The 20,447-nt window shown below is 42.6% G+C and overlaps 1 protein-coding gene across 11 annotated transcripts in view; it reads left to right on the top strand.

Annotated features, from left to right (window-relative positions):
• Nucleotides 1-20,447, top strand: part of ADGRL3 (adhesion G protein-coupled receptor L3) — a 1,472,013-nt gene that overhangs the window by 456,309 nt on the left and 995,257 nt on the right. For all 11 annotated transcript variants that reach the window (XM_069626103.1, XM_069626104.1, XM_069626102.1 and 8 more), the window contains exon 3: nt 17,702-17,931. In XM_069626103.1, coding sequence (XP_069482204.1) covers nt 17,877-17,931 — 55 coding nt within the window. In that variant the 5' untranslated portion in view covers nt 17,702-17,876. The remainder of the gene's footprint in view (nt 1-17,701; nt 17,932-20,447) is intronic.

Here is a 20,447-nt window from a genome sequence, read left to right as displayed (position 1 = left end):
TAGCACGATATAAATAAAATATCATATATCATATCATACAGGACACAGTCAATGCATAGAGATCGCCCAGATTAGGAATTGTGTCCCTCCTTTTACAACAATTCCGCTACAAATGAAAGTCTCTGATGCTGAGACCGGTTCACAACCTTGGTTAATCTGGTAAAGTGACTCTCCAAATTGAAACATGTTATATGACGCCCACATTTTTCAATTAAGCAGGCAGCAGGAAGGTACTTATTTGAGTTCTCTATGCAGTTTCTTCTTGTAAAAGCATTGATTTACATGATTATATCGAATAAAATATATCCATAATTATAATGTTTCTTTAATAACGCGTGTAATACCTGAGATCGTTTTCTAAGCATGAGACCATAGCTCGAACCTGTGTTGATATGTGTTTTCTTTATTCCAAGATAAACTGTTGTCCCTGAGCTATCCCCCTGCCCAAGTTCTTGCTAAAGGTTGAGTTGGCAGAGGTTTGGTGTTTACTGCATTGTTCTCATATTCTGTCGAGCTGCATTGCAAGTTGCTGGATAGTATGATGAGTGGACCACTTGTGCTGTGCCTTACTAAAAGCTGGACTACAAGTAGTCCACAATGGAGCTGGAAGAAAGACCTGCTCTGGGCTCTGGTATCGGGCAGTAGGAGTGCAGTGGGAAGGCCACACATGCAGAATAACGAACAAGACGTATACCTGTCAAAATAAACGGTTCAGATAATAATGCTTTCCTGTTGATTGTAACTTACTTGGAATCTGTTGAAAAATGTTACTTACAATATGTGAGTGCTTTACTTTTAGAGCAAGAATGCCTCACCACCGTTGCTTTTTTTAGGTTGACCAAACACTGCACTTTTCTTTAATCGTGTGCAAGTTGTGGTCCCTATGATTCAGGTTTTCGTGCAAGTTGTGGTCCCTGTGATTCGGGTTTTCCTGCAAGTTGCGGTCCCTATGATTCCTGTTCCTATGGGAAAGAATTGCACAGGTGAAGGCCAATTCATTCTTTTTTCGGGATGGGCAAGTTGAGTTGGTCTGATCCAGATGACGTAAGCAGTCTATGTGGGTGTGCCTTTGCCATAAAATAAGCACATGGCGCAAGGACCACACACTGCCCTGTGGACAATGCACAACATTCTAAAGGTTGCTCTCAGTTTGATAGGAAACCTGTGGAGGGATCTGTGCAGTGGTGCAATTTGGTTTTCTTGCCTGAGGCTGAGTAGTAGATGTGTATCCTAATTCTGAATAAATTGTGCTATGTATTATTTGGAGCACATATCCCGGGACTGGAACCCTGGCAATCCCCCACAGTACTGCGTTATTGTTAATTTGTACTCGGCGAGGGTCGCAATCAGAATGAAAGAACCATTCTGATTTGCCCTCGCCGAGGCATTACAAGGCCGGGAATCCCTCGGCTGAGATTCCACAGCCATTGTTCCTGGCGGGGGCGTGGCAGCGCCTCAGCCAATGAGGAGGCTCGAAGCAGGGCCATCCCCGCTCCGAGCGTCCCCACGGCGGAGAAGCTGCCTTTGCCCCCCGCCGGGGACTCGGGTATGGTTGTTTATTTTTTTCCTCCCAACCCCACTTACCTTTAGCCGGCTTTTTCTCAGGCGGGCGACGATGGCAGCCTCCAGCCATGTGGAAGCTCGGAGCTAGGATGGCTGCATTTCCGGACAAACAAAAATGCTTTTAGTGCCCCGGTCACGCAAATCCTGCGGCCCTGGGTACTAATAGCTATATCCCCTTTTGCTCAGGCCTTTAACTACGGGTCTCAGGGCATTACCTGAGTCGGTAATGCCCCAGCCGCTTGAGGCATGTTGCTTAAATACGTGAGCTCAGCGCTAGGCCCTGGCTTCTCCTAAACTCTGTAAAGCACTCTGCTGCCTGCGGGCCAGGTTCACGCTATAAACAATAAAAATAAATATCGTAATTTGTGTTCTTATTAGGCACTTCATGCTGGATGCTACCTGCTTCTAAGCACTGTAATAACAAGCGTTAACATGACAACATTTAATGTCACTTGATTTATTGACCTTGGAAGGAGGAAATGTGAAGTTAGCCCTGCCCCGGGATTCGAACCTGTGACTGGCCTCAGGTCAGAGATGAGCAGTTTTCTTGTGAGTGCTCCACCCGGACACTTTGCCACATGTATACACTACTGCAATATTGCATCCTGCTTAGTGCTAGGCCCCAAGAGGGTTTTACTCTGCCATGGAAGTTAAAGAATGGGATCCTTGTCTAAAAATATGAAGATGGTCGTGTGCATTTTTGTATACTGTATTGACCAGTCTAGCCTCTGTACAGACGCCAACGGGTATTGGGAAAGATATGTACAATTGCAAGTGCAATGTCATTTGCATGGACATACAAATGATACTGCTATTAATTTATCAAACAAGATACAAATGTCGATCTGTTTGTGGCAGCATTTTGCTTTAGTTGAAAGCAATGTTCCTTTTGAAAGCGTAAGGGTAAGGTTGTTGACCTTTGCTGCCATATGTGTTTTTCCCCCAAGATGTGCGCGGCTTAAGAATAGGCCTGGTAACAGCGGGAACCAGAAACGCATCATATTGCATTGCTGAGAGCTTGTCGGCTTAGCGGGAGGGCCCAGAACATATCCTGAGCTCCTAATAGGTTTCTTTCCAATCCCGCTTTCATTTGCAGCCTTCGCTGTTCTGATGAACTGTGCTTTAGGGGATGCGATGATGTAAATCGCATTCATTTGATGGCTGACAGCAGGTCAGGGTGTGATGTCTCTGGTGGGAGCTGTGTAGCCTATAAGGTGGCATTCCAGCAAGGGCACTGTCCAATGCACTGCTATATACAGCCAGGGTGACCAGATTTTCAAGACAAAAAACCGGTACGGCCAACAACATAAAAGAAGGACTAGCCCCTCACAGCCTATCAACAAACCCTGCACCCCCTACCTTCAAACCGCCCCATGTCCCACAGTTTTCCAGTAGTGCTCCCGCATATACAGTGTCTGTTTTGGCTCTGGATATAAGTATATTAATAAACAGGAGCTTTTGCTCTGATACATATTACAGGGCTTGCTGTCCATTCATTTACCAACAGTTCTTGGTAGCACAATTAGTAAATGCTGAGGCTGAGACCTGTAAGCTTGCGGGTTCGAGCCTAACCATTCAAGGCAACATTTTGAGTGCAGTATGTTTATTTAATTTATGATTTTTGCCGACCCTCCCTTTACATAAAACCAAGATGGGGCTTTTAAATAAAAAAAAAAGAACTCTCGGGACAGTGGGAAAAGAGGGTCCAATTCCAGGACTATTCCTGTAAAACTGGGACGTCTGGTCACGCTATATCCAGCGCAATATCTTCCCCAGAGAGGTCAGGTGCCCAGTTTAAAGGGCAACTCACATTGTTTTTGACTTTTTGTAGTTTGGGAATGCATGCGTGATGCGAACATCCATCTGCACTTGGTTTAATAGTAATCCCAACTCCATGTTTTTGGAATTATTGACGAACCAGAAACCTGTTTTCTGGGTAAAAGAACCCATTTTTCATGCCTATTCGTGATGTCAGTGGTGAAAGTGCTACACTCTGGCGATTGCGGTACAAGGAACAAAGAGCCGGATGCACTAGGGGCTGACATTTTCAGTTCCATTTGAAAGGCATCCGTTTGGCAAAAATGGAAATTATTTCATGTTGTCCAGTCATAAACCTTTTGAACCACCCAGGCAATATCAGCCTCCACTGCTACAGACAAACATTATTATGCACTTTGTCAAAGTGTGCTTTTGCCCACTGGCATAATAAAATGGTAGAACAATTGTTTTTCCCCAGGAGGCAAGATGCAGCTTGGGTTTATAACCAGGAAGTAGTTTTTTGGCAGTGTTTTTTCGGTGTAAGCTGCCGACAGAGCATCTTAACCTGTATGTCAAACATAAACGCACAGTTTTTTCCTCCCATTTTAAGTGTTGCCTTTGCGAATGAATAATTCCCTTTCTCTGACCCAACTGCAGGGGCGTTGCTAGTGGGGGGGGGGGGCTAAGGGGGCTATAGCCCCTGATCATTTGGTTGTAGCCCCGGATAGAATCTCGGGAGCTACAGCCAAAAGACTAGCTAGCCCCCAGTCCCAAAAGTTCCGACATCAGCGTAGCCCCGGGTTTTTTCCAGACCTAGCAACTCCCCTGCCCAACTGTAAATACTAAGTAAGTTTAAGTGTTGTGGCAGGTAAAAAAAAAAACACTTAGTAAAACAAATGCAAGGTGTGTCAATTTAAAATATTTCCTAGAACCGTTCACAGAGGACAGACACACCAACTAACCAAAACTTTTCTCTACTCAGTAAAGGGACGATATGTGGGGACAGCAGATTTCATAGTGGGAAGCTCACATTTTTGCCAAACTTTTAAAAGCTCACAACCAATTGAAGCATATTTTTATCCAGAAAAAGATCTTTCAACGATGTTTGACAATGACCACGTTGTTTTTAAAATGCTCCTAATAAAGTGCTTTTTACACTGCGTATGATTCAAAGTGTTTGCTTCCTCAAGGCGCTCTAATTTGTGTATGCTATTATTACCCAGCGAAATATCGGCCTGTAAATGATAAAAGGCTGTGCTGGTTTGGCTGTAATTCAATCCCACACTGGTTTTGAAACAGGGGGCGGGGGTAACCCATTGACCTGTGCATCAGCTTGCATCATGTTCCCCAGTGTCTGCTGCCATCTGTTCTGATGTTCATGTCAGTCTGTCTTAAAACTATTTTTTCTTACTGTGCACTCATGCTTTTCCCCCATTAAAAACGGGGAAGGTTACGTTGTTTATGAAAGTGTCGGCAGCCTCCATAACTGTGATACAATGGCGGAGAGTGCTCCACATTAAGGTTAAATGATGCAGGGGAGTGATCGATTTATATGGGAATGTATTTAGAGAAATTAGGCATTATACTCCAGCAAAACAGCCAAAGCCTCATCCTATAAACGGAACCTTGGCAACATAAAATATGTCGCCTGGTTTGGTGATAGTTTAATGTTCGTGTGAGAGTTTTGATTATAGCAATGAGCACAAACCTAAGTGTGCACTGTCAAGTCTAATGAGGGATGAAAGGGTTTCAACCCCCTCTCCGAACCACAGAAGCCGAATAGATCGACCCTCCCACCGTGGTTGGCATGTGCGTCTGGATGTAAATACACAGATAACCACATGGCAGCCAATGGGGGGAAGACAGAGTTAAGGAAAGGGGGTGGAATGACAAAGGGAAGGTTGGGAAGAGAGAACATGCATATATATATAACACAGACACCTAATACTGAAACTCCTGCCTAGCCTGTCCAACTCCTGAGTACACTTAAGTAGAGATTAGGGTTCTTAATTACCCTACACCATACCCCTGACCCTGACCATGTGGTTGTCACATATAGCAGACATGAAGCAACACAAACTGTATGGCACACACAAGGGAATCTTCCCTACATGAATTCAACATGACACATGGCCCCGTGGGCTGACATTTAACATGAGCAAACAGAGGCGAAAACATAAATAGTGACTTTCCTGTCATGGTAGGACTGAACAACCTTGCCCTTCCCATTAGTAAAGATTCCTCTCTTTACTGCGAGTATTGCCTCATAATCCGGGTATAACCCGTGCTACACACACCAGTTTACCTAACATAAATAACTCATGAAGTTTCTCAAGACGTAGCACATAACATAATGCTCGCAAAATTAACATGAATACTTGAATTTACTTATCTTAGGGTCCGGGTGCCTCAAGAGTACACCCAGACATAAGGACATGCCGCCGCGAAATGCCATAGCCTCTGGGAGATACTGCCACGCATAGTCTGAAGGCAGCGGTATGAAGAAGTTCTCCGCTGCAGCCCAGAGGGAAATGGGGGAGGGGTTGCCGCGTGAGTCGCGTGGCCTCCAGAGTCCACCAGCAATGATCCGCATGTGCGGGCCGGCAACTCTCTCTCACTGTCCTGTTGCCTGCAGCCCCCGTTCGCCTCTGTGAATGTTTCTCACCAGCTCGCCATCAGATCGTCCAGCGCTCCTCACATGCCGAAATGACCGCCCGTGCTGCACAGCCTCAATTATCAGCACATGTGCACAGGCGGTTAACGGCTAAATACTCTGCTAATGGCTACAGCTGTCTCACGGTGCAAATTCCATAGACTACAACTCGCCCCTAAGCATGCTGGGAACCGTAGTTTTCTCCTCATTATCTAATCTACTGTCTCCTGGGCTTGCCCCAGACCCTATTCCTGACATGCACTACCTGCTCAGAAGGTTACTTGCTTGACTCGCATACACTGATATATTTCTGAAATATAAAAATCTGTCGTCATGCTTAATTACCCCAAATGCTCTTTGTATGCAAAACAGCTAGGAGCCACATTTCTGACATTTATTACAAATTAATAAAAATATAAATATTCATAACTTTGTGAATAAATATGCAACATATTTGAGCCATATATCAAGAAGCAGGTTTAGTTCAGAGGTTTACTGCAATTCCCTTTTCATTTAATTATGGAATAAAAACAATATTGAAATTAAGAATATTATGAGTTCGAGTTTAATGGGCCCCCTCTTTTCATTTTCACATGTACCAACAATTATAAATCAATCGTTGATGATTGAAGATTGAAGCAGGGAATGGGAGTATTTTATTAGATTGCCTGACTGAGGCAGGCCAGTGGAAATATTGGACCAATCCTATAGTGCAACATAATCATGACACGAGCATAGGGATATTGGGCATTTTGGAAGGGGAGCAGAGAGGGATATGAGTTAGACACTGAAATAAAAAAGTTGCAGGGAAGAACCCCACCTATTCCTTTTGGATGAGTGCTGAATATGTATACTATGTTAAGATAAGAAGCCTTATCTTTGAGGGAATTGGACCCAACTTTGCCAGAGCCAGTCCTAAATTTGTGGAAGCAGATCAGGAGGTACCTTGCTGACTGGGAGTCTCTGCTGGCTCCATGCCATTAATGATCAACTGTGATTGTAATTGTGTGTAATTGAGAATTCAAAGTGAGTATGAGAATTCTGTAATAGTAAAGATATAGGAGCTCTCTAGAACTATTGTCTCATAGTCCCTGAAACGGTCTGGTTTGGATAGGGTGCTACCAAATGGATATATTTTGATATGAGGAATGAAAGGTACATTTCAATGCATTTAAAATCATTCTTACCCAAAATACATTCCTGAGATGTATGTGCAATGATACAGATAACACTTCTTTGACATACAAAGACACCCGTACTATAGCCTAATGAAGATCTGCCTGATAATGTGTTTTCTGTGAAGGCCATGGCTATTTAATAAGGATTGGTAAATGGGTGCAAGTTTACGCGTGTCATTTCTACTCCCATAGAACTTGATTAATTGCAAATCTCTTGCAATCCACTCATTTCTGGAGTCGCACAGTGAGTATACAAAGGCATCACAAAGCAAGACACAATCAACAGATTCACTTTTCTTAATAAAATACTTTATTGGTCTTTGTCAGGATGGAGTAACGCCTAACTTGCCCTACGCTAAGGTGGGATTTCCCTACCTAAAGGACTAAGGCCAGTCTGTCATGAAGTTCGACTCAAAAACCTGTTTCCAAAACCAATACTTGCCCTCACAACTTAAGCTATACAATGTGTAGGGATATCAGCACTAAAAGAAACCGTGTTCAAAGTAAAGGTATGAGCTTCTTCCAGCTCTGGCTTGATTTCAGCTTCACTTTTTCCAAAGTCCAAAATAGTTCCAAATGATCTTGGGGTTCCCTTACCCAAGTTCGACACAATATCGAAATGTCTTAGAGATCCCTTTCCCAAGTTCAAATTAGTTACAAATTATCTCAGTTCAACACAGTCTCATAGAAATCTTGGGTTTCCCTTCCTCAAGGGTAAGACAGTTTCAAATTAAATGAGGGGTTCTCCTCCCCAAATTCAACAGTCTTAAATAATCTCATGTGTTTCCTTCCCCAAGTGTTAAACCGTTCACACAAACGTTGGTTTCCCTTCCTCAAGTGTAACACAGTTCACAAAAACCTTGGGGTTCCCTTCCCCAGGCAGGCAGCTCCTCTAACAGAACTGCTATGAGCATTGATTTTACTTTAATTAAATGATTCCGAAATGAGCCCAGAATTGTGGGGCGAGATTGTATGTCAGGCGCTATTATGTCTGGGGTGCCCACTTAATGATCAACATTTTAATCAGAATCCTTGCACAGCATGGCAAAATATTGGCATATAGTGTGTGCAAAGTCCTCATCAGAATGTGCTGGAAAATATTCCTGTGTGCTGTTCGTGACCGGCCTTTACTTGATTCTTTCTTGTGTTACCCTCCAAAAATGGTTGTAAATTTTATAGATTTTTACCCACTTTTTAACAAAAGTTGTAAAGTAAAATGCACCTTTTTAACCTATTATTTAAAAATATGTGTTGACAATCAGGTGGAGGCTTTCTCCCTACTCTTGGTTGCTTACACGAAATTGTGGGAAACATGTACATCCCTCTAAAATTAAAAAAATACCAGCTGCCAGAGAGTGCCAGTGTCCCCTCAGAAGTCTCTCACCCCCACAGTCTGGGACCAAAATCTGCCTTCCTCACTGCCCTGTCAGTACTCTATTAAAATTCGAGTGGGATGTCTTGCAAATCTGTCCGCATAGGCTTTGCTCTGCACTTGCTCCAGCAGTACCAACATGCTAACCCAATAGCCCATCTAGGAAATCTTTTAGAAAAGAAAATAATTTACCCTAAAGTTCAGTGGTCAGTGGCTTTCCTTTTCACAAACTGATAGTTATTTATTTTGCAGTTTTTTCCAAGCTCCTTTATCCATACGCAAGTGACACGTTAGTGTATTTTGGAACCTGCACTCGTCCATAGTCGTTCCAAGTAAAACATTTGTAAAGAACCTTTGATTAAACACACCAACACTTTCTCAAAAAGTGGAATTTAAGCCTGCCCTTGCAAAAACAATCTGCTTTGCGTAGTATTTCTTCTGAAATGTAATCTAACATGAGGTTTGGAAGCAAAACGTGCCTCACAATTTGCAGTAGCCATTGGCAAGTGATATTGACTCCTGATTAGTGAGACATGGTGTGTGGGCAAGTGAATATTTGTCTCGAGATAGTAACATACAACTTGACATTTTTATCCCTGATCTAGGGTATTTTTTATTTCCCTGTTTTAGATGCTTGAATTTGAACAAAATATTGAATGAAATCAAATGTATCCACTTTAATGAATAAGTTTGTCTTTAGGACTTGGAGTTTTTAGTTCAATAATATTTTTCAACCACAAATGAAGATAACGTGAAGGTAATGACAGATTGTGAAGCACGCTTGTGCGTACAGAGGCTGTCACTCTTAAGCAGAAGCTTAATTTAATTGAAGCATGGGCTAGATCCTTTGTTTCTTCTTATTCAGAGTCTTCTGCAAAGTCTCAAACTATCACTGAGTGACCTGCATTTTAGCAAGGTAGTTGCTGTTCTCTGCAAAAACCGTGGACATCTGCACAAATACACATGCACAGTTGGGTGGAGGATGTGGCACAGTGAGAATCTTCCTTCAGCATTAAACTTTTCACCAGTGTTCTACTTGGTGGCAAGACACGTGAGATTGCCTTGGAAAGGTGTGGAGGCCCAGTGCGATTGGAACATGGCCCAGAATTTGAGGACAGATTGCAGAACCTTAGTCATTTGCTCTTTGAGGTTGGCCCAACTGTATATACAAGCGCTGCTCATCTCAGCCCTCCCATCAAATAAAGTATCAGGCTTACACCAAAAATGTAACCTGCATGTGGATGAAGGAATGGGACTATTGATGTCTGCATGCCGCCACACGTGGTTGTACAGTTCCTGCTGTATAGCTGTCCTGCGCAATGTGACAGCCTTTACAAAAACTCATGTGACAATGTTAATACATTTTCAATTTTCATTTTAAAACAGACAAAATGGCAATTGGGGCTCTGAGTCTAGGGTTGGCCGTTTTATGTTTGTCCTTTTCCCCTTACTGGGCTTCCACGTCCCTACTCCCAAATTCATTTATACAAGATGTCTTCACTATGGCTAAGGGACCTTTATTGTCTAGGTTGAGCCACATCCATCTTGAGAGGACTAAAGTCTGTAGCCTTATCGTTCAATCTCCCCCAGGGACTTCTAGGTGACAAAAACTGTGATTGTCGTGTTGTCCCCTTCTTCTTGTGATAATCTATCAGTTCATAGCCCACTGTTGCCTGACATTCCTCCCTATTTCAATTCTCTAGCCTTTTTACCCCTTCTAGTGTTATTGCCTTTTATCATTTGCACTCATTCATACATACAACATAATTGGTATCACTTTCTCAATCCAAATACCTTACCTTCACACTCTCCTAAAAGTCCTCCTCCACCTGCTGCACACTCCTCGCAGCTCTCTTGGTCCTCCCCCACCTGCTCTAACTTCACCCAAACACCTTTCACTACAGACGGACTCTCCTTGGTTTATATAGCCCTCCATTTACTGTCTAGAAATGTCCTTAAGCCTCCAGAGGGCATTCTTGTCACCTATTTCTCTGGGCCAATCTCTAGTTGTCTATTCCCAGCTTCTCCCATCTCCTTTCCTTGTGGGCTGGAATTCCACCTAGAGGTATTCATAGGGCATTCCATTTTAAGCCCCACTTCCTTCTAGTCTGCCATGCGGCCACTGGCACAATTTGCCCTCCTGCATTGTCCTCAACCGTTGTGGGGGCAGTGTTCTCTGGTCTCCCCTAGCATCTTTTGGGTCCGCTTTCGTTTCTCTTTATTGATTTAGGCTTTGTGCCAAGGCCTTTTTTCCTCCCCCGCACCTGAAAATTCCTGAACCAGCTTTGCTGGATTGAGATTTATTATTTGATATTTTTACTTATATATTACTAGGTATGCACCACTGTTCACAATTCTTTGTTCTCCATATGGACTGGGCTTCCAGTGTGGCACGTACCAAGTGGTCAGCACCCTTACATAAGTTATTTTCATTGTAACTATGTTATTTTCTCGCATTAATGAGATTACAGATAAACACGCAACCACACTTGCATTTGATGTGGAAGAAGCTAAACGCATATTAGCACTCATTAAGGACACAGATCAATCGTTACAGAGTAAAGTCAGCCCTGACAAACTAATTTTCCAATTAGAAAAACTCATTAGACGCGAGATATCGCAAAAATTACACGCTAGTACCTTAGTGGAATATTCCAAATCACAGAGAATACCTAGAGGCCTCAGGGTCTATCTGAGACCTACTCTCTGCAGCAAGAGCACAGCATTTATTGCCAAATGGGACCAAATTCTGAATAAGTGCTCACTAGACTTGATTTTACTCACGATTGAGGAACTTTCCAAGTCATTGACATCTATCGACAAGGACATCGAAGCACTTACAACACAGCTCTCAGAATTCAAGCCAGCCGAGGATCTTACACAACTTTTGGAAGATATTAATTCCAAATTGAGCAACTACAAAGCAGACATAGAACAGAGGAAACTTCGTAAATTTAAACGCGATACGTTTGATTATTTGAACGGTATCGTATATACTTGGCAGGAGTTTTACCACCATAGAAACGTGAGTAGAAGTAGAACCAACAACCCCAACAATTCTAACTCAGGTAGTGACAGTAGTAACAGCAGTGTAGGTGAGCTCATACCGAGAGATCAGACACAAGAACAGACACCACATCAAGGAACAACACCTGGGACTCTGATTCCCCACCCAACACCATCACAATCTGGGACAACTGCGAGTACAACAGGTGCTTTTTTAGGCCTGAGGGACAGACCAAAAGAAAGAGAAAAACACGACGAGGCAAGGAAAACACAAAAAGGAAGAAACAAATAAGTGAAAATCTAGTCATCAATATATCAAGTAAAAATCTCACCAGTGGCCAACTCGAAATCTTAAACCGCGGTCTCTCGTCTGTACCAACCAGCAACACATCACTGTTTGAAGAAAAGATCTGTTTCCACAGATTATTGAGGAAACTGAGATTGAAGATGTTTTTTGAATCTGATTCGGACCAAGAATCACAGTCTCCAGATGATGACAATTTACAGATTCGCCCCAAAAGTACTTTTGATCCACAGATTCAAAACTCGATTTTGGACCTCTTCGAGAAGAGTGTCATTAATGACCTTAAAAGAATCAACTACCATAGTACTAAACCAGTGAACATCAAGAATAGCCAACTAGAACATGTGGAACAACTGGCCAAAGACAAAGACCTTACTATTAAACCTGCAGATAAGGGTGGGGCTATTATCATGGATTCATCCTACTACACACGGAGATGTCTGGAACTACTTAACGACACTGTCACCTACACAAAACTTGACAATGACCCATTACATAGAATCAAAGCCATTATTGAGAGAGCCATTGATAACGCTTTGGAAAACAATTGGATCGATGCAAAAACAAGTCAGTTCCTTATAAACAAATACCCAATCACGCCTGTGTTCTATGGCCTACCCAAGGTCCATAAAGACAATGTAAATCCCCCATTAAGACCAATAGTCGCAGGTACAGATAGCGTGTTTGACCCATTGGCCATCTATGTGGACCGCTTACTTCAACCCCTAATCCAGGAAATACCAACTTACCTGAAGGACACTACAGACTTTCTCAGCTGCTTACAGGAAATTATAGCCCTAGACACCAGCTGCATACTTTTCAGCATGGATGTATGTAGCCTCTATACCTCTATTCCCCACACCAATGAGATAAATGCTGTACTTTGGCTCTTGTTGAATCATACACGTATAAGAGGGAACAATGAGCTTGTTGTGGGACTATTAGAAATAATACTCTACAACAGTTACTTTCGTTTTCAGGAGCAATACTATGTACAATCTTCAGGAACCTCAATGGGGTCGGCCATGGCTCCGGTGTATGCAAACACATACATGTATAAATTTGAAAAAGAAAATGTATTGGATCATCCACTATGGTCATTTAAGATCTTGATCTGGAAACGATACATAGATGATATCTTCGGTATCTGGTGCGGAACACGAGATGAATTGGATCTCTTTTTGGAACATCTGAATTCAGTGAATAATACAATCAAATTCACAATGGAAGTAGGAGAACCTTCATTACATTTTTTAGATGTGAGCTTGCAGATTAAGGAGGGCCACATCGAAACCACGGTGTATCATAAACCAACAGACGTGAACAATCTTCTACATTTTAGCAGTTTCCATCCGAAACCTATGCTAAAAAGCCTCCCATTTAGCCAAATGTTAAGATTAAAGAGGATCATCTCAGACCCAGCAGGCCTCGACTCTGAATGTTCACTCTTGGTTGAACGATTTGAATCCAGGGTTATCCAGATACAGTCACAGGAGAAGCCCGTAATAGATCAGCTACCTTCACGAAGGAACAACTCCGCATTCCGAAAGGCAAGGATAAGTCCACACCACTACTTTATATCTCTAAGTACTCACGCCAGAGTTTCCAAATCAGTAAAACTCTGTGTAAAAACTGGACCATTCTACACAACGACCCTGCTCTTTTCAAATTACTTCCCAAAGCACCGATGATGGCCTTTAAACGTGGGCACAATCTCAAAGACAAATTAGTGAGAGAGGAAAGACCTACTAAGGACAAACAACTTGTATTGAGCACTAGAAGGAAGGGCACCTTTCCCTGCCTGAATTGTACGAACTGCAACAATGTCATAAAAGGGGAAACAATATCTCACCCACAAACTGGGAAGAAACTGAAAATCTGAGACTTCGCTACCTGTCTTTCCGCAGGAGTCATTTACGCACTAAAATGTCCCTGCGGTAAATTATACATAGGTCAAACAACAAGACCCGTTAAAGAAAGATGGTCTGAACACAAATCTACCATCAGGTGTAAGAACCTCAGATCCCTAGTGGCAAGGCATTTTATCGAACACCAGCATACGATTGCACAAATGAAATTTCAAGTTGTAGAAATTGTCAAACGACCACACAGGGGTGGTAATTATCAATCCCTACTGTCACAGCGAGAGAAATACTGGATTCACACACTAGATACTCTTCAACCTAAGGGTTTGAACGAGGAATTCTCTCTGAGCTGCTTTTTATAGATAACTGTTAAACCATAATCACAGGTCACACCGTCAACCACTGTTTGTAAGAGATTGTAACCCATCCCTTGTTTTCAACTATGTCTTTCACCATGTTTCTTCCTCTAACCATGGTGACCCTGCTAGGCATTCATGGGAGGTGTGATTTCCTCTGTATGATCTGTATATATGACCTGTATATATCTTCTTAACTGTTTGTATCTGCTCATGAATGACCAACTGAGGTCACCATCTATCGGCTCGTACCATGTATTAGTCACATGGTACACTGCAATCTGTTTATTTCTGTTTTCAATCTCCTTGTTATTGACCAAACCTGATTGACTGTATAATGAGAAGCCTCTGGGCCCTGTATGATTTGCTCTGTATCACTAAGAGTAACCACATGTGCTATTTGCACTTGCTATCATGATTACAATGAATGTTGTTGTCTTTACAAATTTCTGTTTCATTAGGACTAAAGCAATATGATGCGATGCGGTGGTGAACATCAGAATTTCTATGGTTCACCATGGATACTATTCACTCTATATTTCTTTATATTTTCCTATATCTGTCTAGTTCTTATGCGTGTGTCTATATTCTTCACCTTTTCAAGATGGCCGCCCATTTCCTTACTGATCGGCTTCTGTGCCCTTTTCTATGTCGATACCCCGATTCGTTTTCCTTCTTGGCGGCTTGACTCCAGCGCAGTACATTTCCAAGGTAACGACCGCGCTGAGTCACTGTCTGCCGGATCCAGTTTGCATACACCTTGTTCCTTGAACTGAACAGGTAAGCGACAGCAATCCGCGACTCTCTGCCTGAGTGGTAGACCCATGGCACATTGCTGACTATAATATTAGACATATATGTGTCTCTATTTAGGTGCTAGCAGTACGTGGTTTCCAACAGACACCCTGCATCTGATCTTTGCTACCTCCCGATATTCGTTGTCCACGCGGATGCCTCAGTTACCTAGGATATTCGCCATGCAACCTGAGTGAGTGTATATATTTATCCGTGCCCAGCTTGAATTTAGAATCTTTAATCTTATTGAGCACATAGAATTCATTTGATTTACTACATCCACACATAGGCTGCTTTTTGCCATTCTTAAATTCGCTCCCTATGCACTATTCTTCCGTGTCCAACAATTGTTTACGTCGTATTATATCCCCCTCCCCTCAAGTGGACCTTACTCAACTCACCTCTTTTGGAATGGGTTCGTTTATAAGCACAAGGTGGATATCTTGAATATATTAGTTAACTTTTTTTACTACACCGGGACTTTATTTTTCTATTTTTCTGCTCTTCACAATCGCCCCAGCATCTTGCGATATGTTTTGTTTGTTAGTATTCTACTGGCATTGAAATTAATTTTTTCTTCTGTTTCCTTGAATTGTTGAAAATAGTCCAATTAGGCCCTTTTGAAGAAGAGGGACTCCTCGAAACGCGTCGGCCACCCTATAATTGGACAGCATTCCTTCTGCATCATCTATTGCTTCTTCGCAGTTTTTAATATGCTAAATGTTACCAATTATTCCTTGCAACTGAATGTGCCTCTAGGCAAATGTTGTCTTTTTGCCAAATAAACTGTTATGCTTTCAATTGACAAACTACTGTTATGTTTATATGTTTGAATGCCCTTTGTGGCATCAGTAATTAGTGTGCACGGGACGGGAGGGCCCCACTTTTGGGTCCTCTTTCGTTTCTCCCCTAGCATCTCCCTGCTGGTACCAACTCCAGCACCTCTGCTCCACAGTTCCCCTGTAGCATGCATGGGTGCTATTTGAAAGATGTTTGGTCTCCCACCCAGCTCCTGAATGGAGGAGGGTAGTCTAGCCTCATTATAGAAACCTCTTTTTTCCTTCTGGTCTGGACTGGGTTGGACACAGGTTCCCTGTGGTACACGTAGTCCTTGTCGTTTGTCTTTGGATGGTGCACCCTTCTGGGATCCATTAGTCATTCCTGTAGTTTGCGGCATAACATCAGGTGTGTGGCTTTGTGTTGAATCGGTTGAAGTTGTTTGATTAGGGATTTAGGGATCCCAGATAGATCATGTTAGAGTGACTGGAATTGGAAAAGAAAATGTGTTTACTAATTATAATTTATGGTTTAAGTTTGATTTAAAGGGTTTGTTGTGAGTGGGTGCTGTGTGAAATGTCATGATGTAGGTTCTTAGCTTTGCCAATTAATTGCCAGCAGTATCAGACCCTTTGAATGGGTGTAAGTTAGGAGTTGCTATCCCCAAATGCAGTATTTCAGTCTTGTCCCACTCAAGCTAAACCGTGTTGCTAGACATCCAGGACTGGACTCTCTAGGTTGGTCATGAATGATGTTGTACCACTCTGGGTTCTTTGATATATTGAGTTGTGTCAATTGATTACCTTTGTAAAATAATGTCATTTTTTTAATATTAGCTCTTGGGTATATAGATAGAGTGAATAGCCAGGGAGAAAAGGAAGACAGAGTCTGGGGAGAGCCCAAAGAGAAGCTTACATGATAACCATGTATAAGGTAGACATTTATTTGGGTTGGGAGATTGCTAAGGAAGGAGTCTATCCAGTTTAGGGAAGGGCCATTGATTCCAGTGCAGTTGTGTGGACCCTCAACTGATGTTTATTTTGGTTGACTATCATACACAGCTAAAGGGTTTAGAAATATTAAGATGGAGTATTGCTTGTACGATATTTTCTCAAATATCCATGGTTGCTGCGCTAGAAATAGCGAGAAAATAAATTGGTGTGGGATTGCTTCATGGAAGTAATAGTAAAACATAGTATTCATAGCACGAGCTCCACCTCAATATATTTTCTTTTAATGATGACCATGGGTGGGTGTCACATGAGAAATACAATGTTTGCTATTCCTAGCACAAGGCTCATACATGTTTGAAATACACTTGAATTATAATCCGGATAGATTCAGCTTGTACTAGAAATAGTATGTATAGTCTGGCGAGGCTCTCATGAGAATTTGGGCACCTTTCAGGGACAATCTGTTGATCTAGCTCCTAAGCCAACTTATTCAAGTGGATCACTACACATTTTGGCTGATCCTGCTGACCTTGAATCATTGAAATAAAGGAGAGTTGGAATTTAGTGAAACCGAGTCATCCAGGAAAATTCTCCCTTTCTCCCTTTCTCCCTTTCTCTCTCTCTCTCTCTCTCTCTCTCTCTCTCTCTCTCTCTCTCTCTCTCTCTTTCTCCCTTTCTCTCTCTCTCTCTCTCTCTCTCTCTCTCTCTCTCTCTCTCTCTCTCTCTTTCTCTCTTTCTCTCTTTCTCTTTCTCTCTCTCTCTCTTTCTCTTTCTCTTTCTCTCTCTCTCTCTCTATCTCTCTCTTTCTCTCTTTCTCTCTTTCTCTCTCTCTTTCATGGCTAGATTTCATGTGACGGGTGAAATGTGTGTTCCTTCTGGGATGTACCTTGCACATCATTTTGCAAACCCCTTTCCCTCTTTGGCTAATGTCCACGCATCGACAGGAAACCTGGGCTGCACTGCCTATCGCCACCGCACTCCAATCTGATTGATCGTTCCACAGAAATGCAATCGACACTTTCTTTAATAAATGTGCATTAGCCGGAACACATTTTCAAATGTATATTTTCGTCTCTTCAAATTGGATTACATTACCTTTTTTTTTTCTCTTCCTTTCCCAGGTGGTGCGCCTTTGATCCTTTGACAGTTGTACATATATCTCACTTTATGTCTTGGGATGTGAACGCACGAGCTGCCGACGAGAAGCCAGAGCAAGCAGCAGAGGGGAACCTCGCGCCTTTCCATTTGAAGAATCCAGTCTAGCGCCCCCTCCAGGTGTGGTGTCACTTCACAGCCATGTGGTCACCTCAGCTGCTGCTCTTCATGATGCTCGCCTCACCCATGATCCATGGTAAGGAAAACCAAGTAACCACTCTGACTTATGATCATCAACATACATTGCTACAGCCTTCTGGGAATATAAATAATGCCAGTAACGTTTGGAGTTACTAAAGTTCCTACGTGCAGAGTAACTCCCGCGTTTTGTTTTCAGACAATGCATGGCTGGTTTTTCATGTTGTAGTTCATACGAGTATTTACTCCACACGAGTATTTGTTCCACACGAGTATTTACTCCACACAAGTATTTGCTCCATACGAGTATTTGCTCTATAATACAATCCTAATTCCTAGTAATTGCTGGTACTGCTTCAATCCCCTTCCTCAAGCTTTAAAGACACCAGTTTAGTTCTGGACTTGGGCTGAAGCAGAGCACCGCCAGGTTCAAGAATGTGTCTTATTGGAGGGGGTCTGGCTGCCCGCAGGCCTGGCTAACTAGAAATGGGGGCTTTCTATTTGACCACCGTGTGTCACGTGTCTTACTGCTCAATATGGCAGCAAAAACCTATGTTCTCCCATTTTTTCATAGTTTAAAGCTTGGCATAAAATACCCGTGCACCAATCCAAGTGCTCGAGCGGCCTATAATGTTATATGCATGACATTGACAAAGTGCTTACAGGTGCCGACAGCTCCCCACCGCTAAAAAGCAGCGCTAGATGGTGTAGGCACTTAATGCAATGACTTGGCGAGTAGGAGCGTCTTGGGAGCCTTCTTTAAAGTGAGGTGATCGTCCAGGAATCGGTGGGAGTTAGGGAGTTCGTTATTCTGAAGCTATTTATTTATTGCAATTATTATACGCCCACACCCGGGGGTGTCACGGCGTAGTTACAGACATCTTAAATTATATGAAGACAGGAAGATTCATACTACATTTACATGTGGAAACAGAATTCGCACTACATTTCAAAAAATGACATGATACAAATGGGCAAAACAGATGTAGAACATAACTACAAAAGTTGGCTAACGATAGATTTTACAGCAGAGGGGGTGGGAGGAGGAAGTTACCTGAGACGTTCTGTGGTTGATATAGAGGGGGGGGGTGGGGGAGCAGCGGTCTAGAATTTGTTAAATAAGCAGGTTTTCATTGACTTCTTGGAACACTGGTGTGAAGCCATACTTTTAGTGTGTAATGAGTGTGTCCCAGAGTTTTGGTGTCATTACTGAGAAACTGCTTCCCCCGACTCTGGAACATTTGTAGTTTGGGACAAACAAATTATTATTCGATCTTAGTGCTCTAGTGGTCTTATTCAGGGCAACCGTGTTATTAATATATATGGGTGCCTTCTTGGCGAGACATTTATGGGTGACACAAAGTGTTTTGAATATGATTCTGGCTTTAATTGGTAGCCAATGGGCATCCCTTCTGATAGTAGAAATGTGATCCGATTTTTTTTTTTTAACCCAAGGGCTGCTCGCAGTGCTTTGTTTTGCAGAATTTGTAATTTGGCCAAATTAGCGTTAGAGGTGCCTAGCAGTAGTACATACATCGCAGTAATCTTGCTTCGATAAGAGAGCCCTGGCTAGGGTAGTACAATTGTGTGGCGTGAGGAATTGTCGACTTAAGGCAATCCGTTTGGATGTGTAGGAGGTGGCTGGTGATAGTGCGTTCACATGTTTAGTCATCGTTAAGTTTGCATGTAAGTGAACACCTAGAGTTTTAACCTGCTTGAGGACTGGAATGGGAGTTCCATCAATGGTGATTGAAGAGTAGTCAGAGTGGAGGGCATTGATTTTTGGCTGTGGAGCTCACGATGAGTATCTCCATTTTCTCATCATTGAGGCAAAGGCTGTTAATAGCCATCCAGTTTTGAATTATTGCATACATTTTGCTGATCGGGATCGTATCCTGATCATAGTTGCCAGTGAGAGGGTTGAGGATCTGGGTGTCATCAGCGAAATTCGAGATGGTTTTGTTCACAGTGAGATTGTATTTGAGAATAGGCTATTTTATCGATTATTTTCAGCAGGAAGGGGACTGTAGTTATGGGGCGGTAGTTCGCGTGGACTGTCGAGTCCAGGGAGTTTTTTTATTTTTTGAAGAGGGGTTACCCAGGCATCCTTGATACTGGTAGGGATGGTGTTTGTGCTGAAAGAGGCACAAACACGTTTGGTGAGGGTGGGAGTAAGCGCAGGGGCACACAATTTGACTAGGTGAGCTGGAAAATTGTCTCCTTTGCAGTTGGAGGGTTTACATTTAGAGCTAGTGTCTAGCACTTGGTCTTGGCTTACTGGAGTGAATTGGAATTGGGTATTTGAGTCATCACTGATTCGGTCTATGGTTGGTGGAGACATGATCTTGTTAGCCAAGAGCTTTCTTTTGGAGGAGATTTTCCCTGAAGCCTTTGTATTTTTGAGGCTAGGGCATTCTGTATGGTGAAACAACATGCTTTGCTAGAGTTAACCGGAGTGGAGGATGGGATGGGGTTTTACAGTTTTTCAAGTATTGTGAAGAGATCTTTAGAATTTGAGGAAGCATTGCTAATGCTGGTGTTCAGGGCATTGGCTTTGTGTGCTATGATGGCTGC

This window comes from Ambystoma mexicanum, chromosome 6p (assembly GCF_040938575.1).
Source record: "Ambystoma mexicanum isolate Mex_15411 chromosome 6p, UKY_AmexF1_1, whole genome shotgun sequence".
In the NCBI taxonomy this organism is placed as follows: domain Eukaryota; kingdom Metazoa; phylum Chordata; class Amphibia; order Caudata; family Ambystomatidae; genus Ambystoma; species Ambystoma mexicanum.
The sequence above is the reverse complement of the archived record's forward strand: the minus strand, read 5'-3'. Positions and strand labels throughout refer to the sequence as shown.